Source organism: Cyprinodon tularosa, unplaced genomic scaffold (assembly GCF_016077235.1).
Source record: "Cyprinodon tularosa strain WSP-4 unplaced genomic scaffold, ASM1607723v1 ctg465, whole genome shotgun sequence".
NCBI lineage: Eukaryota > Metazoa > Chordata > Actinopteri > Cyprinodontiformes > Cyprinodontidae > Cyprinodon > Cyprinodon tularosa.
In genome coordinates, this window is record NW_024039191.1 from 916,414 (window position 1) to 942,746 (window position 26,333).

General features: G+C 39.6%; 1 protein-coding gene and 7 non-coding genes across 8 annotated transcripts in view; 1 reads left to right on the forward strand and 7 right to left on the reverse strand.

Moving 5' to 3' along the window:
- Nucleotides 1–12,187, forward strand: part of acanb (aggrecan b) — a 31,549-nt gene extending 19,362 nt beyond the window's left edge. The window contains exons 11-18 of the mRNA XM_038301302.1: nt 835–912; nt 1,053–1,151; nt 1,393–2,445; nt 4,408–4,560; nt 6,218–6,300; nt 6,403–6,547; nt 7,835–8,017; nt 10,360–12,187. Coding sequence (XP_038157230.1) covers nt 835–912; nt 1,053–1,151; nt 1,393–2,445; nt 4,408–4,560; nt 6,218–6,300; nt 6,403–6,547; nt 7,835–8,017; nt 10,360–10,451 — 1,886 coding nt within the window. The 3' untranslated portion in view covers nt 10,452–12,187. The remainder of the gene's footprint in view (nt 1–834; nt 913–1,052; nt 1,152–1,392; nt 2,446–4,407; nt 4,561–6,217; nt 6,301–6,402; nt 6,548–7,834; nt 8,018–10,359) is intronic.
- A 6,751-nt stretch (nt 12,188–18,938) lies between these two features.
- On the reverse strand, nt 18,939–19,011 carry trnaf-gaa. Its single transcript has one exon. It is a non-coding gene; the product is annotated as a tRNA-Phe (tRNA).
- Nucleotides 19,012–19,788: 777 nt separating this feature from the next.
- Nucleotides 19,789–19,861, reverse strand: trnaf-gaa. The gene has a single exon. It is a non-coding gene; the product is annotated as a tRNA-Phe (tRNA).
- Nucleotides 19,862–20,638: 777 nt separating this feature from the next.
- On the reverse strand, nt 20,639–20,711 carry trnaf-gaa. Its single transcript has one exon. It is a non-coding gene; the product is annotated as a tRNA-Phe (tRNA).
- Nucleotides 20,712–21,488: 777 nt separating this feature from the next.
- trnaf-gaa lies at nt 21,489–21,561 on the reverse strand. Its single transcript has one exon. It is a non-coding gene; the product is annotated as a tRNA-Phe (tRNA).
- A 1,791-nt stretch (nt 21,562–23,352) lies between these two features.
- On the reverse strand, nt 23,353–23,425 carry trnaf-gaa. The gene has a single exon. It is a non-coding gene; the product is annotated as a tRNA-Phe (tRNA).
- A 777-nt stretch (nt 23,426–24,202) lies between these two features.
- Nucleotides 24,203–24,275, reverse strand: trnaf-gaa. Its single transcript has one exon. It is a non-coding gene; the product is annotated as a tRNA-Phe (tRNA).
- A 1,777-nt stretch (nt 24,276–26,052) lies between these two features.
- On the reverse strand, nt 26,053–26,125 carry trnaf-gaa. The gene has a single exon. It is a non-coding gene; the product is annotated as a tRNA-Phe (tRNA).
- Nucleotides 26,126–26,333: the final 208 nt, after the last annotated feature.

Consider the following 26,333-nt stretch of genomic DNA (forward strand, 5'->3'; position numbering starts at 1 on the left):
TTTGAAAGCAGAAACCACTTACAGATGGGCAAACAGATCTGGGAATGAGGCTTGAATATGTGTTTAGAGAATGGAAGCAGGGTCAGAACTGTGGTGGCAGGTGGACGCAAACAAATACAAGGGGCTGAGGGTTGAAGCACGTATTTGGCAATCAAAAACAGGGCCGTGGTCCAGAATAACAGAAAGTAAGCGAGAAAATCCAGGAGGGGCAAGATGAGATGGGGAAATCCAGACACAAAACAAGACGTGGTCAGGCAGGAAAGGCAAGGCAAGAACGCTGGATAATCTACCCAAATTAAGGCTTTCAAACATCTGGCACTGACTGGATCACCTGTAAAGGCTTATAAAGCCAGAGGAAAAGGTTAGCTGACTTGCACTGATTGGGAGTGGACACACGTGGGATTAATGAGCTCTCACCATGAGCAGAGCACAATGTAAATACCAGTGATCAGTCAGGTTAGAATCATGATAGTTCAGGATAAACAGCTGAAAGGGTAATATACATTATTAGTCAACATGAGCCAAAAACACTTCAGTGCTAAAGTGCAACTTAGTTTCTTAAGCAAAGTGCTGAGGCATATATATTCAACTGTATGAAGAATAAATGATGGTACAAAGGATAGCCTGGGTAAGCATACTGCCCTGAGAAGAAGAAAAAACTAAATATGTTTAAAACCTAAATGGACGTTTAAATATGTCACAGCAAAGACTGCAAATCTATAACAAATAACACAGAAAAGACAATCTCAATATTTTGTTATTGACTAAAATTGACAAGTATTCATCATTCATCATTAATAGTAAATCCGATTTACTTATTTATGTCTTATTCAGCTCACATTCCTGTTGTGGATTCAGTTAAAGATAGGATCGAGAAGAAAATCATCATAACAATTGATTCTGCTCCACCCGGTAAGAAAAAAAAGCAGCAATTACTCATATTTCATTACCTTTTCTCATTTATCCTGATGATGACTAAACCTAAATTTTGTTAACACAAATTTTTGTGTTGAAAGCTTTTACGTAGCTTTTTTTTCCTGTTTTTTTTTTAGACCAAACGGATATGGATGGATACAATGAAACTGCTTTGAATACCACCGGAGATGTGTTTGACAACGAGACGATAAGTACAAGTCAAGTTTTTCCTTTAGGTGAGCCTGTTGCAAATGACTAAGCAACACAAATTTGAATCGTATGAATGTTTATATAAGACTTTTTGACGCCTCTTCATGCAGTGGAATAAATTGAACTCTTCTTTTTAGGAGAGGTCTTTGAAAAAAAAACAAAATTTTCGGTCTTTTTAAAGAGTGAAAAAGTATATCCTTATTCAAGCTGCAATGGAAATTTCGGAGCATCAAAGCTCATTATCACATCTCCTTTGTGCATTTACAGACAAATCCCCTCCCCCACGAGTTCCAGTTGATGGGTCAGGTTCTGGTTCAGCTGAGCCTTCGGGCAGCGGAGGGCCCTCTGGAGAATCTTCTACATCCACCACCAACGGTGACACATCTGGGTCAGGACAGGACATCACCTTCAGCGGGCACTTTGATTCATCTTCTGGCGAGCCGTCTGCATCTGGAAGCCCAGAGGAGGGGAGGGGCAGTACAAATTTCTTCACCTCTGGAGATTTTGGTAGCACATCTGGAACTGAATCTGGATCTGGCAGCTTTACACCAGGATCAGGTTCCAGCAGTGGAAGTGGGGACATCAGTGGTAGTGGAAGTGGTGATGAGACCGTGGTGACCTTTGTGAATGGAAAGATGGTCGATTTGTCCAAAACCATAAAAAATGACACAAAGCAGGAGGTTAACCAGGGAGGAATCGATACTAGTGGGGAATCAAGTACTTCTGGATCAGGAGATATGTCTGCTTCTGGTTCTGGTGGGTTCTCTGGTATTTCACTCATTGATTACAGTGGAATTGACCTGACACCTCAGCCATCTGGAGACCAAGAGGTGTCCAGATCTGGATCGGGGTACTACAGTGGTTTTTCCAGTGGTTTTCCCAGTGGTTTTCCTAGTGGTTTTCCCATTGACTTTTCCAGTGGCTTTTCCAGCGGTTTTCCATCCGGTGTTTCAGGAAGCGGCTCTTCTTCTGGAGACCCTCTTCTAAAGTATAAAGTAGACATCTTGATTGAACAAAAACTTGTCTTTACTGAAGAGGGCCGGGGTAAGGTGGAGATAAGCGGGGAAGGCAGCGGGTCAACAATCCTTCCTGAAATCAGTGGAGGATCAACACCAATGTCCGGAAGCGGAGCGGCTCCTACAAAGGCTTATATAGAATATGTTCCCACTTTTGACCAATCGGGATCTGGAGATTCTGATGAAGAGACTGACATTCCGGTTTATTCAGTCATCCCTGACTCAGTCTTTGCTAGGCCAACCACACCTCCTGAAGTTTCATTAGTGACTCCGATGGGTTTGAAGAATCCTATAGTCAATCAAGGTATGTATTTAGGGTATTATGGTTCGGACAAAAGTCACTCTCTCAGAATGTCTGTCAGCCCATGCATGAAGCAGTTGCAAAACTACAGTCCCTTTCACAAAAAATTGCTGCTCCAAAATGCACAAAGTAGTGTTGTTGCAGATTCTTCCTCCAAGAGGCTATATGACTTTAATAACCATCACTTTTCCCAAAATCTTAGTAAAAAAATCCTAATTCTGTCAAAAGTGCACACACGTAATAGTACATAAATAGCACACAGATGTAAAATCCTCTCTACTTACATTTTAAGCATTTGATGCATACATACATATTTAACAGGCTTTTTATGCACGTGTACAGTAAGTTGTCTCTTACTTGCATGTCTACTGTTTTCTTTAGTTGTGGTTACTAACTTTAGAAATGCATCTTCAGACTAATAGCTGTTCTCTAAAGAGTTTAATTCAGACTTCATATCCAACGGCCATCTGTGTCATCAACTGATAATTGTAGAAACATAATGCTGGACAAAAGATGACTGGTCAACTGGAGATCAAAGGTCAAATGAAAAAAAGAAAAACTGTTCAACCATAAATGAGAGTTCATTCAAGCCTCACTTTCCTAAATATAACAATATAACAGTGAAGCTAGCGTAAGCCTAGCTTAGACCGAGTTACAAATCTGACACTTTGAGCGAACAGCCTAAAGATGCTTTGCTAACATTTCTAGCCGCAGATACAAAGAAAAAAAGTACTGCTTTGTCAAAGGCAGTTCGAGTTTTTGATTAGTTCCTCTTTTAAAGTGAAAAGGGTTGGCATGAGCCACAGAAACAAATTCACATGCATCTAGGATATAAAAGTATAACCTGACTCCGCCAGATGGATTTGCTCCGCATATCCATCTGGAAACCTTCCGTTGAAGTAATTGAGGAAGGGGCGAAAAAACTGGTTAGCTGATTAGCCTATGTTGGTGATAGACGGGCCAAATAAACCAATCAGATCAACGAAGCATATGACGTACTAACAGAGCGACGACGAAAACACAACCACAAGCCAGGCTACTCTTGCCGAAACCAGTCGGGAGAAGAGCAAAAATATCTTTTCCTCTGAGAAAAGCCTCCAGAGCAGTGTTTTGCTCTTCTTTCAGTGAAGAAATACTCTGTAATTCCGATAAAACTTGCTCGATAGCCATACTAACGCTAGTTTCATCGGCTGAAGCCGCCGTGTTCTTTAGACTGAACTGTCGCGCTTCTCGTTGCGTCACACCTCAACCCGCCTCAAAACCAATGCTGATTGGACGTTCATTTGGTGAATGGCTCCAAATTTTCCTTAACGGAGTGTCTTCAGACTGATCTGCGAGTGAAACCTTGAAAGCTCGCGAGATCAGGATGGTCTCACGAGGCTAATAAAAGTAAGAGAGCAGGGGGGTTTTAACGGATGCCAAGAACATGTTGGGGGCCTTCATAGTGTTTAATCCCTATGAATAAAAGGTTGAAATCGTACGTGGATAGTAGGATACTTTTGTTTAAAAAAAACAAAATTGTGACAAGGACAAGAAAATTTATGACAAGGTTTGCACTTTTGGCAGAGTTATGACTTATATCATATATATTAAGTCCGTATTTGCACAGTATCTCCTTTCTTGTAAGTGTTTTTTATGCACAATTACATATAAACATTTTGTGTTTTTACATTTGCCTCACTCAGTTACTTTCCTTTTTTGTTTGTTTTTTGTCCTTCAGTTTGTTAATAAGACATGTTTTTCTTATAATGTAAATTTGCCCTAACTACAGTCCTTCTTTTTTCTTAATTTTTGTATTCTTTATCTTTCTGTATTCTTATTTCTTCTCTATTACAATTTCCATTCCACATTCTATTCCATTCAAACAAACTGTAGTACGACAGCAGCTGATGAAATAATTTGTCACCTTATATAATCAGACATAGTGTTTACAGTAACGCTTTTCCAAAATGTGTTTGGCGACAGAGGGCTGTCCTGACGGCTGGATAGAGTTTGCTGGCAGCTGTTATCTCCACTCCACTGACAGACTCACCTGGTCTGAAGCCGAGCAGTACTGTAAGGACTTCAGAGGCCACCTGGTCAGCATTGGTTCACAGGAGGAGCAGCAGTTTGTCAACTGTGAGTAGTTTAAAGCAGATTCTTAGCTAAACCTTCATATATGATCCCTGAAAGCCAGGCAATGGGAAAGATTTTGCAGAGGTTGCACATATAAATGAAAGCTAATGACAATGAGGCATCATTTACAGCCCCTTACAAAAGCATTCAAAACAAACCTTGTGTTTAAAAAAAATTCTCCATCACTTTTTTCACATTTAAAAGACTAACTTGAATGTGTTTGTTCAGATTTAATATCATAGCCCGACACAAAGTATAACTGTGGATTGACAGTAAAGGATTCTGAAATAGTTTACCCGAAAAAGTCCAAAATGTGTCTCTGTTTGTGTTTAGCCACTTTTACTCTAAAACAGACATATTGATATATCTCAGTATAAATCCAAGGAAACCATCAGATATTTTTTACAGAAAATGTTAAACCTCAATGCCAAGGAACACAGCAGAAAGGTCAGTCATAAAGATTTAAGAACCTCAGAGGTTATAAAAAAACAATATCCCAATCCATGGACATTTTAGTTAGAACTGCTTTGTCCACCCAAAAATAAAAATAGCATTGTAAAACGGCAAACCTACCAAAAGGCTTTTGGATACTGTGAAGGAGCTGCAGAGTTTCAAAGCATATTAGTCAGATGTGTGGTAATTTGAAGACACCAAAAAAGATGCAGGATGGTGGTACTTGTGGAGCCACTGATACATTGATCCACTGATATAGGGGACCCTGCAAAGACCATGCTTCTCTGGTAAGAGGACAGCAAAAATTAAAGTTTTAGCTTATAAGCAAACAGACAGTCATCTGGGTGGTTCAGGGTCGAATTTTAGGTCTGCAGCCTATTTTCCTTAATTTGCTTCGGGTCGGAAGTTCCGGCGATGTTCTGCAGATGTGAGGTCAAGTGCATCAATGTTAAATTTGACTGACCTAACAAACATTGAAGCATTATATTCTAGATTTGTGGATACTCAGAAGCGACTGGCATCCAGCTCGACCGAGATCCCAATGGTAACTCCACATAAGGGGAAAAAAGTAAAAAAAATAATAATAATGCCTCTTTAATGGATTGGTGCCAGAGAATTCAATTCACTTTATTTATCTAGCGCCAATTCACAACACATGTTATTTCAAGGCACTTTACAGTTCACCAGATCATACAGTCAAATAGATTAAAAGTTTTCTATCTAAGGAAACAGGTTGATTGCATTGACTCATTGGCTCGAAAGTAGTCCCTCCTACTAAGCATGCATGTAGCAACAGTGGAAAAGAAGAGAGCACACCCAGCCAGTCACAGTCAGAGAAACAGGACTACACTGAAAAACAGGCAGATCTCCAACATTTATAAACAAAGGTGTTGATGTCACAGCCAAACAGGAACAAGAACCCCAGTGAAGCAGTTGAGATCAAAAATGGTTAGAAATGGTCCAATCAAGGTTCAAATCTTAATCCAATTCATATGTTTTGGCAGAAATTAGATACTTTTATGTTTTCAATTAGTCTCAATCGGGTCAGGAAAGTTTGTTTCTAAATTGTACTTATTGTAACTCAAGCAAAAGATGGTGCTAAAAAGCCATGCCTGCCACACTTTTAGACTTTAAGTTATGAATATTATCATTCTACTACATGGTGAGTAATATTTGCACTGAATTGTACCAACTTGCTGTTTTCCAGCCAATGGTGAGAACTACCAGTGGATCGGACTTAATGACAAAGATGTGCAGAATGTTTTCCAGTGGACAGACGGGAGTCCTCTGGTGAGTTGGACTCAGCTGCTCACTGTTGTCATTGGCGGCTGGTTAGTTTGACTTTTGTAAATGTTGATAAAACTGCAGCTGTTTATCCGATGTTTTGATCAGACTTTTGAGAACTGGAGGCCCAACCAGCCAGATAACTACTTTGGTTCTGGTGAGGATTGTGTGGTGATGATCTGGCATGAAGGCGGCGAGTGGAATGATGTGCCCTGCAATTACCACCTTCCTTACACCTGCAAGATTGGACCAGGTATGCAGACTAGTCACAAAATCACTCATCCTCTAAACAGGCTGAGGCTTGAAAGTTCAAGAGTAACTTCTTTTTATGTACATCAATGAAAGATTGTGTTGATTTAATGCATTTTATTGCTAATATCTAGATGTTTAATTCTCCGTCTGAGCTGGTACTACCAAACTGTTCTCTGTTAAAAATTTCCCATGTCTTTTATGTTTACTGCCATAGCTTAATCTCACACTGCCATGTTACATTTTAAAGAAAAAGTCTGGTTAGCAAGGAATAATCAATGGATCATTATTTATACCTAAAACTAATACGTTTGCGGTGATTTCATCAATTTAGCGTTAATCAGTAAAATAATAAAAATTATTTTCGTCAGGATCACTGAGTCTGGGAGCGGCCATTTTTGCCTAGATATAGTAACCCCTCCCTCCTGCCATCTTCCAGCAGTGACGTCACGGTGCGGTAAACCTAGCGCCATTCTCCCCGCTTTACAAGCTTAATCAATGGGAACTACTAGACACATCTGCAATCAACAACAATTATTGAAGATTTCCAGAGGACTTCACCATTGAAATTCACTAGAGCTATAGTGAAACTGACAATGCCCACGTGCATGGCAGCTGGATGCTGGAATACATCGGGTAAAAATGAAAGAAAAATTAGTTATTTAACCTTTCTGATTCCTGATCCTCCACGAACGGGTTGGTCGTTGGATTGCCAACTTGAAGAGGGAGGATTTGCCATCGAACTTCAGGCCAGAGAAAAAACCCGTAATATGTAGCCAACATTTGGAAGAAGAATGTTTTCAGGATGACTTGGATAATAGCGCGTTGTGACAAACACCAGATACAGCACTGGGACTTGATCAACAGCCGATACCGCACTGTGACGTCACAAACCAGTAGGTGGTAGTAGTGTTCTTTGACAAACATGGATGCCTCCAGTAAAGCACATTCAAATGAAAATTACTCTGAATTAAAACACATATTATTTATTGAACAGTATGTAATAATTTCATACTTAAATTACTGTCAGAAATTAGAATTCTAAATGTGACCAGACGTTTCCTTTAACAAGCATCTTCTCACTAATCTAAACAGTGGTGCACCTCATGGCAACAAATTCATTTTAAATTTACTAATGATCCAGAACATGTGCAAGTTTTAGCTACAGGTGTAGCAAAAACTTGAGGTGTTCAAGTCACATTTCGGGGCAAAATTTGCTGTTTGGTGGAGGTCTGTGCTCTCAGAATGGTTTTCTAGGCTGTGATGTTATTTTTTTTCTATCTTTTGTCAGTCACGTGTGGAGAACCACCAGAGGTTGAACATGGCAGCCCGATGGGCAGCAGCAGAGAGAGCTACCCCATTAACTCTATAACCCGCTATCAGTGTGACCCAGGCTTCACACAGCGCCACCTGTCAGTCATACACTGTCTGGCAAACGGACAGTGGGAAGAGCCACTGGTGCAGTGCATAGAAGGTGAGTTTTAAAGGAGGAAATGTCATGAAATGGAAAGGATGGATCCAGTATTCGAGGTAAGACAGTCAGTAGGAAAGTTCAAAACGTTTATTAAAACAAAACAGAACAGAAACAGACTGCTGTGGAGCTGTGGACTTGCAGCGACTGCGGGGAAAAGGGTGCGGAGCACCGCCCAATCACTGATTCTCTCTGGTGGGAGAAACACAGGCAAGAGTCCATGATCATCTGATTGGAGATGATTATCATGTGAGTCACTTACCTGGTTTAACTGTTCAGTCCATTATCTGCATGGAAGGCAGGATCCATCTGATGGACTGCCGAACGGGTTTCAACTCAGAGTCCTCCAAGGTGTCCCCAACCAATGTAGCAAACACAGGGGACCAACCCAGTTCTGAGATCCAGTAGTCCTCAGCTCGATTAGGAGTTCCGATCCACACAGGAACAGACAGAAATAGGGTTTGAGGAATCCACAGAGCGCTCAGGACGGTTCACAGATTCAGAGAGTCAAGAAGCGTGGCCAGACAGACACGCATAAATGCAGATAGGCTGGCTCAGATGCAGAGGGGCAGTGGTTGAGGGAACAGAGACAAGATGTGGTACCAAGATTTCTGCAAGTCTTTAAACTGGTCTCCTCTTAGGAACCAGGCTCACGGGAATAAAACTGACCTTCCCAGCGTTCCGAGCCAAAACCCTGAGCGCTCCACTTAAAAAGGGCAGAACATGATCAGAAGACGAGACAAACACTAAACCTCTCAACCCACTGGCACCCAGGAACAAAGACATGAACTTTAGAAATAAACCAAACAACAAACAAAAAGCAAACAATGATCTGGCCTCGATGGCTGGGCTGGACCAAATATAAAGGAACAGACACAGGTGTATGACATGAGTCATAATTACTGAATGGACAAAGTTAGAAAGATGAGTGAAATTAATAATTTAGGCCAGCTATCAGCACAGATCATGACAGAAAGTCTTCAAATTAGTGTTTTAAACTTAAATTTTTATCTGTAAACACAGAAATTACAAAATAACACTTCAGCAGTAATCCCTGCAGGCCACACATGGGAAACACAAGCTGTTTCAAACATGCAGCTGTCCATTTTTGTTGTTTCATGCCTTTATATATATATATATAGCGTCAAGCTCACTGTGACACACTTCTGCAGGAGTATAACCAGCCACACAATCGTTCTAATCTGAAAGACAAATGTGATTACAAGTAGGTCTGGTGTAACCTGACTCCGCCAGATGGATTTGCTCAGCATATCCATCTGGAAACCTTCCGTTGAAGTAATTTTGGGAAGGGGCAAAAATACTGGTTAGCTGATTGGCCTATGTTGGTGATAGACGGGCCAAATAAACCAATCAGATCAACGAAGCATATGACGTACTAACAGAGCGACGACGAAGAGGAGCCAATTGATAGATCAAACTCTTGCCGAAACCAGTCGGGAGAAGAGCAAAAACATCTTTTCCTCTAAGAAAAGCCTCCAGAGCAGTGTTTTGCTCTTCTTTCAGTGAAGAAATACTCTGTAATTCCGATAAAACTTGCTCGATAGCCACGCTAACGCTAGTTTCATCGGCTGAAGCCGCCATGTTCTTTAGACTGAACTGTCGCGCTTCTCGTTGCGTCACACCTCAACCCGCCTCAAAGCCAACGCTGATTGGACGTTCGTTTGGAGAAGGGCTCCAAATTTTCTTTAACGGAGTCCCAAGACTGATCTGCGAGTGAAACCTTAAAAGCTCGCGAGATCAGGATGGTCTCACGAGGCTAGGTCTGGTGGTAACCAGGCGGCATTAGAATGACAGAATTTCGTTGGCCTTCATTGTTCTGAATTTCCCTTGAAATATATGATACTGGTAGCCCACTTCCACTTAGCCTGCCTCAAATAAAATGCTGCTGTGATGGCAGAACAGTTTCCATTGATTCTTTTTAAAACTTCATTTCGCAAGTCAGTTTGGCCAAGATTTCCATTCTGTGTCTTTTTTTTCTTCATATTGCCGCACAGAAAAATCGCAGCTGCTGGAAGATGTCTGAATAATGTTCTGTATACCGTTATGGTAACTGTACTTTTTCAGTAAATGAACCTAGTATTTTATAGGTTCAAAGACACAAAAAATCTTGTTTTTTTTTTCATTCCACTGGTAGTCTGTTTTCATCAAATAGAAATAGAGGCCTGCCTCTATTTCTGGCCTTCTTCCAATAAAGACCAGGACCAAGATTTACCTGAGTGAAATAAAGGCCCCTTGCCTATATTAGAGGATTTATAGTATATAGATATATATATATATATAGATATATATAATTTCATCAGCATGCGTACCTTTTCTCTCCCCAGCCGGAGCCAACAGCAACAGGCTACACAAAAGGTTCCTGAGGAGACGGAGTAAAGATGTCAGCAGCCAACAGGAACAGAGGGCGCAGCTCTGAGTGACACTGAAAGGACATGCAACAGAGAGCCACAAAGGAACCTCCTTCTAAAGAAGCATGGACACGAATACAAATGCCAGACCAAAAAGATAGCATGCCCTACCCTGTATATAAACTCATGAAAGCACATCTAGACAATAATAAAAAAAAAACCTGACTGATGTTCCTGATCTTTGAATGTCATCCTGCTTCCTCTGAAGGTAAAGTCCTCAAATACAAATCTTATTTATGATTCAGCATCCTGGAGTTAATCTGTTGGCACTGTTTACTAGAGGCTGCAGGGTCACATGCATAGAGCTCAGGAAGGGTGAATTCAGTTCAATCCTTCCTTTTATTAAATTTACCTTTTTTTCTAGATCTGTGTTCCTTAAAAGTGCTGTAGTTTCTTAGATTCCTCCTTTTTAGAGCCACACAGTGGATATCAGTCTTTTTGGTTGTGACATAGATAACTGATACAGCATTTTATCTCAACGCGACCGTAAGTATGATATCCACGGTGCCACCAGGGCAACATAGTATTAGAAACCTGATTCAGCCACCCTGGATTGAAATAATCGGCACGTATGCACTTTGGAGACTTCTCTCATGTCTGTGCTAATCATTTGAATCCAGTGCACCTTAAATATATTTCTGTAACTTCTTTTTCTTTTTTCAACCTATCAAAAGAGATGGGAGGGAAACAGTGCCATGCATCTTAAACCCCTGAAACAACAAACTTCAATGTATTTCAAATGACTTTTTGTGACAGACTAACAAAGCAATGTAGAGCTGTAAAAGAGAAGAGGTCACATTTTTGCTCAAATCAGTACAATAAAAATAAATTAAAGTATTCAAATATTCAGTTCTTTCACATTTTCATCCATCCTTATATCAACTCTGATCAGACTCAACAAGCATCACTAAATAGATTATGATTATGTCAAGGTAAAGCATGCTGTTCATTTGTACATAGCTCCCTTAATTATGATACTATACATAAAACCTAAAGCAACTAATTACCGTCACAAGTCACCTGTTTGATAAAATGCGTCGGTATGAATCGGGCTGTTCTTTCAAAGCCTTAAGGGCTGGTTATACACCTGCAGCAGTTTGGTGCGCATATTTTTGCCCAATAGTGAAGCGTGGTCTGCGCTATGTTATTCCATGCCAAAACGCAAGAGGGACAATCACGAACTAGCTAGGATTGTGGGTGGGGGGGACATATCTGAGTTAACTGCCACACACACAGACAACCTGCTTTCTGATCATAAACCAGGAAACCCAGATCTAAAAAGGGAGAGAGAATACAGCAGAACCATAACCTGAGATTCAATATTCCCATTCAAAGACATGGTGGTGGCAGCATTAGACCGTGGGCTTTATTTCTTCTTTAAAAACAAGAAATCTGGTCAGGGTTGATTACTATGAAAGGGTATAAAAGACAATGCTGGAGTAGAGGTTCACTTTTCAGCAGACTCACAACCATAAATAGGTAGCATGAGCCTAAACGGATTGGTTTTAAAGCCAAGACTTAAAAGCAAAGTTAACAGACTCTCTGTGTCCCAAGCCACTGAGTACATTTGCAAAGCTGGCAAAAACATAGCAAAGAGGCAATGCAAAAGCAAAACCTGGCTTCTATAAAGTATCGGTTGAGGAGGACTGATTACAAACACATGCCACACTTTACTTTTTCTATTATTTCAAAATCAGGCATAGCATTAATTAATTAGAACGTAACTTAAATACATTGAAGTTTGTGAGTGTGACAAAAAGTAAAACGTTTTAGGGGTGTGAATATTTTTGCAAGGTGCTGAATACCCCCCTGAGCTACACCTTAGGGGTATTTTAATCAATCTAGAAGGTGAGCATCTACGGTAGTTTTGCACACTTGATCCTTATTTATCACTCCCCAGTGCAAAATTGTGCCTTATTTTCCATCTCCACTGATATGAGAACAGTGTTTCACTGTAAATATCCTATCTGTAATTTTCTGAACAGCAGGATCTGTCCATAACTTGCACAGTGCAGGCAGTTTCACTCTAAAATGAAAATCCTGCTCCGATTAAAATAACTTGCTTCAATTGGTAACAAGAATTTGAATGAGCCCAACTTAAATTTTTAGTTTTCAATTTATAAACTTAAAAAAATTAGTTGGATCAACTCGATTCAATTACTTGTTACCAGTTGAAGCAATTCATTTCAGTTGGAGCAGCATTTTCTTTTGGGAGTGTTTAACTTTTTTTTTTTTCCACTTATGAGTTTGCTGAGTGTTTGCGCTCTTAGAGCCGACTGCACCGAGGAGGACACGTAGAGCATGTTTTCATTGAAGCCTGTTTGCTGGGGAGGGTTCATGCTGTATTTAGAGTATCGTCATACTTCATTGCAAAGATGCTTCTTGATCCATCGTGAAGCTGGAAGTAGTTCAGATATAAGTGGTTTTGGGGGAGGGGGCAGTTTGGTGAGGCTTTTAGGGTCAATGTTTGGCTTGCTTTTCAAAGAAAACTGATGGGTTGATCTCAAAAACCTCTGTGTCTTGAAATAAGGAAAGGTCAAGTGTCTATATTGACAGGTTTGGAAAATGTTGACATTTTATCAAGGGTGGAGTGGGTAATATTTCTGGAATTGGACTGACAAAGTTAGAAGTTCAAGAATAAATGTGGTTCTGTATCACTGTTTTACCGTTTACTGAATGCAACAAACACAGCAAACTAAACACAGATACCTGCTGTTGGGACCTGTTCCAGATTCTGACTCCTGATGTGACCAGACAGCACATTTCAACGAATAAAACATCGTCCTAATTTGTCTCAGTGGTCTCATTCTTCAGTTTTTTTCCTTTTTGGATTTTCAGTTTGGTGCATCTAAAATGATGAGAGACACATGCACTAATTTATTTATTTTGTCATTTCCTGGAAAAGGGTTTCCTTGAAGTCACAACATTTTAGGTAAACTGAAGCACAGCCCTGGCTTTGAGTTTGTTTTTGCCTTCCTGTCTGACTAAACCGTGGAAAAACACGTGATAAATGGCCCCTTCATCAGCAGCTACAGTGGCTACCTTCACTGCAGCAGAGGCCTGGGACAAACCCACTCTATGTGTTGGTGGTTTGGTCTCTTTTGGGGAGCTGAGATGCCGGTATGAGGTCATGTGTGTTAGCTTTACAACAGCTCACATTGTTTATTCATCTGGCTCGTTATAGAAGGAAATCTGAATGGAAAGGACCAACAGTGGTGTCAAAAGTTCCCACATTTATTACTTAAGTAGAAGTATAGATACTGCAGTTTAAAAACACTCTGGTAAAAGTTGAAGTATCAACTTGACCTCTTTACTCAAATAAAAGTGAAAAAGTATGTTCTCCAAAAACTACTAAAAGTGTAAACCTATAAAGTAACCTTTAAAAAAAACAGCCAGATGCCACTATATCAATTGAAAGTTGAATTTTTTAACTATCTATAAAAAGTCTTTGAGATAGAGCCAAGGATGAGGGAGGTCTTGTTGGTCTCCATCTCCAGATACGCTCTCGCCTGTGTCCGACCTTTCAGACATTTCAACCTCTTTTTCTGAATCCTACATTGTAGCATGGCATAGACAATTCACGTTTGCAGTTTGAAGAACACCTGCTTGCTTCTGATGATTTCCTTTAGCTAACCAATGAGTGTTTGCGTTATATGACTCATCCAATGACACTAGTTTTCACTAGATGTGGAACCAATTATCTGCATTGGATGGAGCACATGACGTGAAATAAATATTTATAAACATTAAACCGAAGCCAAGAGTAACGAATAACGTTTGTTTTAAAGATGTAAGGAATAGAAAGTACAGATACTTGTGTGAGAATGTAATGAGTAGAAGTCAGAAGTAGGAAGAAAAAAAAGTAATAGAGTAAAGTATAGATACCTAAAAAGTGTACTTAAGTACAGTAATGAAGTATTTGTACTTGGTTACTTGACACCTCTGTGGACCAATATGTTAAATGTACCCACTGTACAAATTTAAAGGTGTTTATATATTATTAATTAGCAGTTTGCAATGTCACAGCCTCAAACTTCTTGGGATTTTATTGGCAATGTTGCTGAAATGGATACACATGAGGATATTTTTCTGAGTAAAGATATTTCACTGGATGCAGCAGGATGAAATAAAAAGGTCGAAACAAAACCAAATGTTTGAAGAAGTTGAGGACAAAGGTCAAAAGGGCATCTCCACTCGCTGGGTGTGCACTATGAAAGAAAGTGAAAATGGATTAGTACCAAAGGCAAGGCTTGTTGCACGGGGATTCCAGGAACTACAAGTTTCTGACTTACAAAAGGACTTACCTACCTGTGCCTCAGAGTCACTGAGACTCCTAGTGGCAGTGATATGTCAGAAACAATGGAAACTTTACTCCATGGACATTAAATCTGCTTTCCTACAAGGAATGGAACTATGCAGAGACATTTTCATCAAACCACCTCCAGAGGCTAATAGCACAGGTGTGCTTTGGAAGCTGAGAAAATGTGTGTATGGTCTAGCAGATGCTTCATTGTATTGGTACAACAGAGTAAAGAGCATCATGTTAGAAGCAGGAGGTGTTGTGTCTAAGGTTGATCCTGCAGTTTTCTACTGGCTTGATGAGAGCAAGAATGTTATGGGTGTCCTTGCTTGTCATGTTGATGATTTTATATGGGGAGGATCCCAGTTTTTTTCAGAGTCAGTCATACCGAACCTTAGATCACAGTTTAATGTTGGTCATGAAGCTCATGAAACATTCTCCTATGTAGATGTGGACCTTGTTACTTTGGGTACCAAGGTTAAGATACATCAACAGACATACATTCAAAACCTGCAGCCTATCAACCTCTCACCCTCTAGAGCAGCAGAGTCAGCTTCCCCTCTCACTGAGGAGGAGAGAGAGCAGCTCAGGTCAAAGATAGGCCAACTATTGTGGGCTGCAAGACAGAGCAGGCCTGATGTCATGTTTGATGCAAGTAATTTGGCATCCAGTCTCAAACAGGCCACAGTACAGAACAGACAGAGTTGTGTGTAAACTCAAAGCCAAGTCAGTTGAACTGAATTTTCAGCATCTTGGCAAAAACAGTAACTTAAAGATAGTTACGTTTACTGATGCATCTTTTGGGAACCTTTCAGACGGAGGTACTCAGGGGGGGTTCTCATTGTCTGTATGGGTGTCAACGATCTATTCTCTCCCATTTCTTGGCAGTCAAAAAGGATTAAGAGGATTGTTAGAAGCACGCTTGCAGGTGAAACATTGGCTATGTCAGAGGGGATTGATAATGCTATTTTTTGTCTCCGCACTGTCAACCAAGCGCTTATGTCAACCAAGTTTGTTGCTGAGAAAAGGCTACGCCTGGAAATCAGTTCTATTAAAGAACAGATCCAAACTAAGAGAGTTCATCAGGTTTTGTGGTCAAAAACTAAGCTTGACAAAGAAGGGAGCATCCACAACCTTGTTACTTAAGGGTCTTTATGAAGGCTGTTGGACCTTATCATAAATGTAGCAAGAAACTTGTTCAAATTTTTTGTTAAAAAAAAGAAACATTGGCTTAGCAGTATCGCTAAATAGCTGTGCTTTGCTATGTGTTGTTTTGATGCATTCAATTCTTTATGTATGTTTTGTTTATTTGTTGTTGTTTTTTTTTTAAGAAGAGAGTGAGATTGTTAGTCTTTTGTTTATGTTCAATTCTATGCCAGCCCACTAGGGGGCTCTGCAGGATTGGCTATGGCTCCTCTGTTCGGCGTGGGTGTTAACTGTAGGATGTTGGCTGTATGTTTATGGTGGAGAAAAACAAATAAAAGTTCTCCTGAACTTATATCAAAGTGGAGTCATCTTTGGGCTAACACATAATATTGTATAAAAATGATCTCATGTATTCCTTATGACATTTCCACCTCTAGTCAAGCACACATACCTCCAATAATCAGGACTAAAGTGGTGTTGAAACAAAGACAAAATGTGAGCTGCATTCCAACTCAAAGTGCAGGGAATAGTGTTTCAGAGTCTAAATTTCAACATTTTCCATGGGGAGGATCCCCCGACCCCGATACACCATGCACAGCTGGAGATATGATACAAAAGGTGAACACCCTATGAAATATTCCAAGTTAAAGGTCTGGCATAATCTAATTCAAAGTATACATGTTTACAGATGCTGGTGAAGATTCTCAGTAATCCGGGTCATTGTCATTCCAAAAAATTTAAAAAAAAATCCACTATACTTTGTTTTAAAGTTTGAGGACCTTTCTCTCCCCACCCAGGAAGCTCTTTCAATAAAACTGTCAGAAATAGCAATAACTTTGAGGTTTTATAGAGTGGACCAAAAACAAAGCCATGTTTTCAATTAGAAAACATGCAAATTGAACCGAACGAGCAGGTCAACCAGCAGAAAAAGCTTCCTGGATGGGAAGAGAAACGTCTTCAAACTTGTAAACAAAGTCCAGTGGATTGTTTTTGTGGATTTGTTTAGTTTTACTTACATTGATGATAACAGCAACTTTTGCCACTCCTCTCAGAATGTCGTACCATATACCTACACATGAAAATAAAACAATAATTCCTTGAACAGTTAACCTCACTGCAGCTCAACAAAGAAAAATGGGTTTATTCTAACTCACCAATATCTTTGGCTCTCGCCGCAACTGGTCTTCGAAACTCGGCTACAAATTTCCAACACCATCCTAACAGTTTGAATGACATATTAATGGATAAAAAACATAGCGGTATTTTTAAAATATAGCGCAAATTTGAGTTGACTGTCGTGTAAATGAAAACCTTGACCTTGGTGCTCAACTGTCCTACTGTGATCAAGGCCTCTTTTTACCATTTGAGGTGCAGTAAAGTCAATGAGATACTTAAATCCATTTGGAACAATCAAGTACTAAGCCACAAAATAAACAACATGCCAGGCCTCTGGACCAGGGACCTTCAGATCTTCAGTGTGACGCTGTCCCAACTTTTGGAATGACATATTAATAGATCAAAGACATAGCTGTATTTGTAAAATATAGCGCAAAGTTAAGTTGACTGCAGTGTAAATGAAAACCTTAACCTTTGTGCTCAACTGTCCGTGTATGTTAAAAGTACTGTCTACCATTTGAGGTGAAGCAAAAGACTAGATACTTCGACCCCTTTGGAAGAGCAAGACTCGGCTACATCCTGAAGTGCAACATTGGCATTTGCCAATACCCGGGATTGAACCAGGTACCTTCAGATCTTCAGTCTGACGATATCCTAACTGTTGGAATGACACATTAATAGATCAAACACATAGCTGCATTTGTGAAATATAGCACAAAGTTTAGTTGACTCTCCCCCGTTCCACTCCTGGTGAAATTACTCCCACTCCCATCCCGCTCCCATTATTGTTGTCTTCAATAAGATTTCTGCCAATACATTGAATCTGAATTTCTATGAAGGGTCCATAGCGGAAACACTGTTGTTTTTTGGGTCGTGTAGTTTTTCTGACTCGCATTATAGTGTAGGCTTCAAGGAAAAAAACTACAAAATGGCGGCGCCAGTACTGGATTTTTTTCTTTCTAATATATTTTATTATTTGGCATCGATCCTTGTTTTTTTTAGTTAATATTGGTCTGCTCCCGCTCCCATCTGCTCCCATTAATGTTTAATCCTGTACCGTCCCAATCACGTCATCGTTACTAATACTGACTCCCATGCCATGGGACCTGTGGGATTCCCGAAAAGTCTGACGGTCTCTCAACTGAGCTATTTTGGCACGTGTGCTTTAATCTAAGGTCTGCCACCGCGCTCGTCCCATCAATATGATGTACATATCGGATTTCTCATATCCTACACATTGTGCAAAATCCTTCATTGTATTTTGGATAAGAAGGGTGATGACAGAAGCTGGGTTCCTTTCCTTGTTTTGATGAAGTCTGATATGAATGATGAAAAAGTGACCATTTCAAAATGTAGCTATCACTGTGGGGCTAAATCATTATCAACTAAAAGTGGACTGTTTCATATTAAACACAGGTGCTGTCAGAAGGAGGCATATAGTCTGGAATATTAATGGATCAAAGACATAGCTGTATTTGTAAAATATAGTGCAAATTTGAGTTGACTGGAGTGTAAATGTCAACCTTGACCTTGGTGCTCAACTGTCCTACTGTGATTAAGGCCTCTTTTTACCATTTGAGGTGCAGTAAAGTCAATGAGATCCTTAAATCCATTTGGAACAATCAAGTAATAAGCCACAAAATAAACAACATGCCAGGCCTCTGGACCAGGGACCTTCAGATCTTCAGTCTGACGCTATCCTAACTGTTGGAATGACACATTAATAGATCAAACACATAGATGTATTTATAAAATATAGCGCAAAGTTGAGTTGACTGCAGTGTAAATGAAAAGCTTGACCTTTGTGCTCAACTGTCCTTGTATGTTAAAAGTTATATTTTTACCATTTGAGGTGAAGCATAGCCCTTGAGATACTTGAACCGCTTTGGAAGAGCAAGTACTCGGGTACATCCTTTAGTGCAACATTGGCATTTGCCGAAACCCGGGATTGAACCAGGGACCTTCAGATCTTCAGTCTGACGCTCTCCCAACTGAGCTATTTCGGCAAGTGCGCTTTGATGTAAGGTCTGCCACCGCGCTCGTCACATCAATATGATGTACATATCGGATTTCTCATATCCTACACATTGTGCAAAATCCTTCATTGTATTTTGGATAAGAAGGGTGATGACAGAAGCTGGGTTCCTTTCCTTGTTTTGATGAAGTCTGATATGAATGATGAAAAAGTGACTATTTCAAAATGTAGCTATCACTGTGGGGCTAAATCATTATCAACTAAAAGTGGACTGTTTCATATTAAACACAGGTGCTGTCAGAAGGAGGCATATAGTCTGGAATATTAATGGATCAAAGACATAGCTGTATTTGTAAAATATAGTGCAAATTTGAGTTGACTGGAGTGTAAATGTCAACCTTGACCTTGGTGCTCAACTGTCCTACTGTGATTAAGGCCTCTTTTTACCATTTGAGGTGCAGTAAAGTCAATGAGATCCTTAAATCCATTTGGAACAATCAAGTAATAAGCCACAAAATAAACAACATGCCAGGCCTCTGGACCAGGGACCTTCAGATCTTCAGTCTGACGCTATCCTAACTGTTGGAATGACACATTAATAGATCAAACACATAGATGTATTTATAAAATATAGCGCAAAGTTGAGTTGACTGCAGTGTAAATGAAAAGCTTGACCTTTGTGCTCAACTGTCCTTGTATGTTAAAAGTTATATTTTTACTATTTGAGGTGAAGCATAGCCCTTGAGATACTTGAACCGCTTTGGAAGAGCAAGTACTCGGGTACATCCTTTAGTGCAACATTGGCATTTGCCGAAACCCGGGATTGAACCAGGGACCTTCAGATCTTCAGTCTGACGCTCTCCCAACTGAGCTATTTCGGCAAGTGCGCTTTGATGTAAGGTCTGCCACCGCGCTCGTCACATCAATATGATGTACATATCGGATTTCTCATATCCTACACATTGTGCAAAATCCTTCATTGTATTTTGGATAAGAAGGGTGATGACAGAAGCTGGGTTCCTTTCCTTGTTTTGATGAAGTCTGATATGAATGATGAAAAAGTGACTATTTCAAAATGTAGCTATCACTGTGGGGCTAAATCATTATCAACTAAAAGTGGACTGTTTCATATTAAACACAGGTGCTGTCAGAAGGAGGCATATAGTCTGGAATATTAATGGATCAAAGACATAGCTGTATTTGTAAAATATAGTGCAAATTTGAGTTGACTGGAGTGTAAATGTCAACCTTGACCTTGGTGCTCAACTGTCCTACTGTGATTAAGGCCTCTTTTTACCATTTGAGGTGCAGTAAAGTCAATGAGATCCTTAAATCCATTTGGAACAATCAAGTAATAAGCCACAAAATAAACAACATGCCAGGCCTCTGGACCAGGGACCTTCAGATCTTCAGTCTGACGCTATCCTAACTGTTGGAATGACACATTAATAGATCAAACACATAGATGTATTTATAAAATATAGCGCAAAGTTGAGTTGACTGCAGTGTAAATGAAAAGCTTGACCTTTGTGCTCAACTGTCCTTGTATGTTAAAAGTTATATTTTTACCATTTGAGGTGAAGCATAGCCCTTGAGATACTTGAACCGCTTTGGAAACGCAAGTACTCGTGTACATCCTTTAGTGCAACATTGGCATTTGCCGAAACCCGGGATTGAACCAGGGACCTTCAGATCTTCAGTCTGACGCTCTCCCAACTGAGCTATTTCGGCAAGTGCGCATTGATGTAAGGTCTGCCACCGCGCTCGTCACATCAATATGATGTACATATCGGATTTCTCATATCCTACACATTGTGCAAAATCCTTCATTGTATTTTGGATAAGAAGGGTGATGACAGAAGCTGGGTTCCTTTCCTTGTTTTGAAGAAGTCTGATATGAATGATGAAAAAGTGACAATTTCAAAGTGTAGCTATCACTGTGGGGCTAAATCATTATCAACTAAAAGTGGACTGTTTCATATTAAACACTGGTGCTGTCAGAAGGAGTCATATAGTCTGGAATATTAATGGCTCAGGGACATAACAGTATTTATAAAATATAATGCAAAGCTGAGCTGACTGCAGTGTAACTGCAAACCTTGACCTTTGTGCTTCACTGTCCTACTTTGATCAAGTCCTGTTTTTACTATTTGAGGTGCAGCAAAGTCAATGAGATCCTTAAATCCATTTGGAACAATCAAGTAATAAGCCACAAAATAAACAACATGCCAGGCCTCTGGACCAGGGACCTTCAGATCTTCAGTCTGACGCTATCCTAACTGTTGGAATGACACATTAATAGATCAAACACATAGATGTATTTGTAAAATATAGCGCAAAGTTGAGTTGACTGCAGTGTAAATGAAAAGCTTGACCTTTGTGCTCAACTGTCCTTGTATGTTAAAAGTTATATTTTTACCATTTGAGGTGAAGCATAGCCCTTGAGATACTTGAACCGCTTTGGAAGAGCAAGTACTCGTGTACATCCTTTAGTGCAACATTGGCATTTGCCGAAACCCGGGATCGAACCAGGGACCTTCAGATCTTCAGTCTGACGCTCTCCCAACTGAGCTATTTCGGCAAGCGCGCTTTGATGTACGGTCTGCCACCGCGCTCGTCACATCAATATGATGTACATATCGGATTTCTCATATCCTACACATTGTGCAAAATCCTTCATTGTATTTTGGATAAGAAGGGTGATGACAGAAGCTGGGTTCCTTTCCTTGTTTTGATGAAGTCTGATATGAATGATGAAAAAGTGACAATTTCAAAATGTAGCTATCACTGTGGGGCTAAATCATTATCAACTAAAAGTGATCTGTTTCATATTAAACCAACCCAATCTCATGGGAAAATGTACCCCCACTACGTTGGTCCACACTGCAAAACGTAGTGGAGGTACATTAATAGCCATTTTTTTGTGGTACTGTTACGTTTCTCCTGCCTATACGCTTTCTATTGTTTTACGTCCTAGTCACGTGACTTTCAAGATTCCAGCTGGGAGAAGAAAAAAAAACATATATATGGCCGACATTCACTCATTTTTTTGTGGAAAGATTAATGACTTGAGTTTGTTTTTGCATTAAAATGAGTTTTGATTACATTTCTAGTGAGAAATGTATAGTTTGTTGCCAGAATATTTACTCAGGGAATGTACATATTCACTTGCTTGTTCGTTTCTTGCAAAGATTTTTCAAGATAATGTGAAACTGTAACATTTTGGTATAAACATGGCTGAGATTTCTCTAACTTTTAGTGGGAAAATCAATAATTTCAATCAGTTTCTGCATTTAAATGGGTTTTGATTACATTTATAGCGAGAAGTGTAGGGTTTATTTACATAATATTTACTTCATGAACATACATAATCACCCGCTTGCTAGTTTTTGCTACGTTTTTCGGATCTCGTCAGGATTATGTGAAATTGCAACGTTTAGGCTGCTACCCATCGCCTAGCATTTAGCTGCCGCCCCGATTCAACATTGAATTCTTTGTGATTTAACTCCATCTGACGGATCAAACCCTCGCCACTGCGGCGTTGCGTCTGAGGTTGATTTTCAGATCAATGCATTACGTCGTGGCATACGGGAGAAACTAATTAAACTAGTTAAAAAGAGGATCATGGGTTAAGATCGGATGTCTTTTATTTGGAAATCTACCGGATCCTTTGTGCAATTAACTTCCTGTTTGGTGCGATCTCATTGATGGATTTTGACCAGATTTTGACCAAAGAGGAACTAAAAAAAACAAAAAACAATTTGAATACACAACCAGCATATCTGGAATCAGTGACAGAGAGCGACTGGGACCAAAAGTTTATTAATTTCTCCCCACTGATTTCCATTCAAAATGTTTTCGCTCCCACCGGGCTCTAGGGAAGGGGCGGGCATACCGCCACCTACTGTTCATGAGTGTGTAGCAACATTGTTTTACATCTATTAAATTCTATTTTTTAATTATGTATTCTGAAGATAAATAAATTATGCTTTCCTTAATCTATAAATATCTTTTATATTTCCTTTATTTCCCAATAATCCTTTAAGACTCCATTCTTGGCCTGTCCTTTCAACTCTTTTCAATTTCTTCCTTTCAGGTCCAGATGTTTTAAAGTTCATCAATACATGTTATACATTTTCTATCTCTCCACATCCTTCACATTTATCATTATTTTTCCTCCCTATTAAGTATAAATTGTCATTTAAATAAGTTGACTGCAGTGTAAATGAAAAGCTTGACCTTTGTGCTCAACTGTCCTTGTATGTTAAAAGTTATATTTTTACCATTTGAGGTGAAGCATAGCCCTTGAGATACTTGAACCGCTTTGGAAACGCAAGTACTCGTGTACATCCTTTAGTGCAACATTGGCATTTGCCGAAACCCGGGATTGAACCAGGGACCTTCAGATCTTCAGTCTGACGCTCTCCCAACTGAGCTATTTCGGCAAGTGCGCATTGATGTAAGGTCTGCCACCGCCCTCGTCACATCAATATGATGTACATATCGGATTTCTCATATCCTACACATTGTGCAAAATCCTTCATTGTATTTTGGATAAGAAGGGTGATGACAGAAGCTGGGTTCCTTTCCTTGTTTTGAAGAAGTCTGATATGAATGATGAAAAAGTGACAATTTCAAAGTGTAGCTATCACTGTGGGGCTAAATCATTATCAACTAAAAGTGGACTGTTTCATATTAAACACTGGTGCTGTCAGAAGGAGTCATATAGTCTGGAATATTAATGGCTCAGGGACATAACAGTATTTATAAAATATAATGCAAAGCTGAGCTGACTGCAGTGTAACTGCAAACCTTGACCTTTGTGCTTCACTGTCCTACTTTGATCAAGTCCTGTTTTTACTATTTGAGGTGCAGCAAAGTCAATGAGATCCTTAAATCCATTTGGAACAATCAAGTAATAAGCCACAAAATAAACAACATGCCAGGCCTCTGGACCAGGGACCTTCAGATCTTCAGTCTGACGCTATCCTAACTGTTGGAATGACACATTAATAGATCAAACACATAGATGTATTTGTAAAATATAGCGCAAAGTTGAGTTGACTGCAGTGTAAATGAAAAGCTTGACCTTTGTGCTCAACTGTCCTTGTATGTTAAAAGTTATATTTTTACCATTTGAGGTGAAGCATAGCCCTTGAGATACTTGAACCGCTTTGGAAGAGCAAGTACTCGTGTACATCCTTTAGTGCAACATTGGCATTTGCCGAAACCCGGGATCGAACCAGGGACCTTCAGATCTTCAGTCTGACGCTCTCCCAACTGAGCTATTTCGGCAAGCGCGCTTTGATGTACGGTCTGCCACCGCGCTCGTCACATCAATATGATGTACATATCGGATTTCTCATATCCTACACATTGTGCAAAATCCTTCATTGTATTTTGGATAAGAAGGGTGATGACAGAAGCTGGGTTCCTTTCCTTGTTTTGATGAAGTCTGATATGAATGATGAAAAAGTGACAATTTCAAAATGTAGCTATCACTGTGGGGCTAAATCATTATCAACTAAAAGTGATCTGTTTCATATTAAACCAACCCAATCTCATGGGAAAATGTACCCCCACTACGTTGGTCCACACTGCAAAACGTAGTGGAGGTACATTAATAGCCATTTTTTTGTGGTACTGTTACGTTTCTCCTGCCTATACGCTTTCTATTGTTTTACGTCCTAGTCACGTGACTTTCAAGATTCCAGCTGGGAGAAGAAAAAAAAACATATATATGGCCGACATTCACTCATTTTTTTGTGGAAAGATTAATGACTTGAGTTTGTTTTTGCATTAAAATGAGTTTTGATTACATTTCTAGTGAGAAATGTATAGTTTGTTGCCAGAATATTTACTCAGGGAATGTACATATTCACTTGCTTGTTCGTTTCTTGCAAAGATTTTTCAAGATAATGTGAAACTGTAACATTTTGGTATAAACATGGCTGAGATTTCTCTAACTTTTAGTGGGAAAATCAATAATTTCAATCAGTTTCTGCATTTAAATGGGTTTTGATTACATTTATAGCGAGAAGTGTAGGGTTTATTTACATAATATTTACTTCATGAACATACATAATCACCCGCTTGCTAGTTTTTGCTACGTTTTTCGGATCTCGTCAGGATTATGTGAAATTGCAACGTTTAGGCTGCTACCCATCGCCTAGCATTTAGCTGCCGCCCCGATTCAACATTGAATTCTTTGTGATTTAACTCCATCTGACGGATCAAACCCTCGCCACTGCGGCGTTGCGTCTGAGGTTGATTTTCAGATCAATGCATTACGTCGTGGCATACGGGAGAAACTAATTAAACTAGTTAAAAAAAGGATCATGGGTTAAGATCGGATGTCTTTTATTTGGAAATCTACCGGATCCTTTGTGCAATTAACTTCCTGTTTGGTGCGATCTCATTGATGGATTTTGACCAGATTTTGACCAAAGAGGAACTAAAAAAAACAAAAAACAATTTGAATACACAACCAGCATATCTGGAATCAGTGACAGAGAGCGACTGGGACCAAAAGTTTATTAATTTCTCCCCACTGATTTCCATTCAAAATGTTTTCGCTCCCACCGGGCTCTAGGGAAGGGGCGGGCATACCGCCACCTACTGTTCATGAGTGTGTAGCAACATTGTTTTACATCTATTAAATTCTATTTTTTAATTATGTATTCTGAAGATAAATAAATTATGCTTTCCTTAATCTATAAATATCTTTTATATTTCCTTTATTTCCCAATAATCCTTTAAGACTCCATTCTTGGCCTGTCCTTTCAACTCTTTTCAATTTCTTCCTTTCAGGTCCAGATGTTTTAAAGTTCATCAATACATGTTATACATTTTCTATCTCTCCACATCCTTCACATTTATCATTATTTTTCCTCCCTATTAAGTATAAATTGTCATTTAAATAAGTTGACTGCAGTGTAAATGAAAAGCTTGACCTTTGTGCTCAACCGTCCTTGTATGTTAAAAGTTATATTTTTACCATTTGAGGGGAAGCATAGCCCTTGAGAATCTTAAACCCCTTTGGAAGAGAAAGTACTCGGGTACATCCTGAATTTGCCGAAACCCAGGATTGAACCAGGGACCTTCAGATCTTCAGTCTGACGCTCTCCCAACTGAGCTATTTCGGCAAGTGCTCTTTGATGTGAGGTCTGCCACCGCGCTCGTCACATCAATATGATGTACATATCGGATTTCTCATATCCTACACATTGTGCAAAATCCTTCATTGTATTTTGGATAAGAAGGGTGATGACAGAAGCTGGGTTCCTTTCCTTGTTTTGAAGAAGTCTGATATGAATGATGAAAAAGTGACAATTTCAAAGTGTAGCTATCACT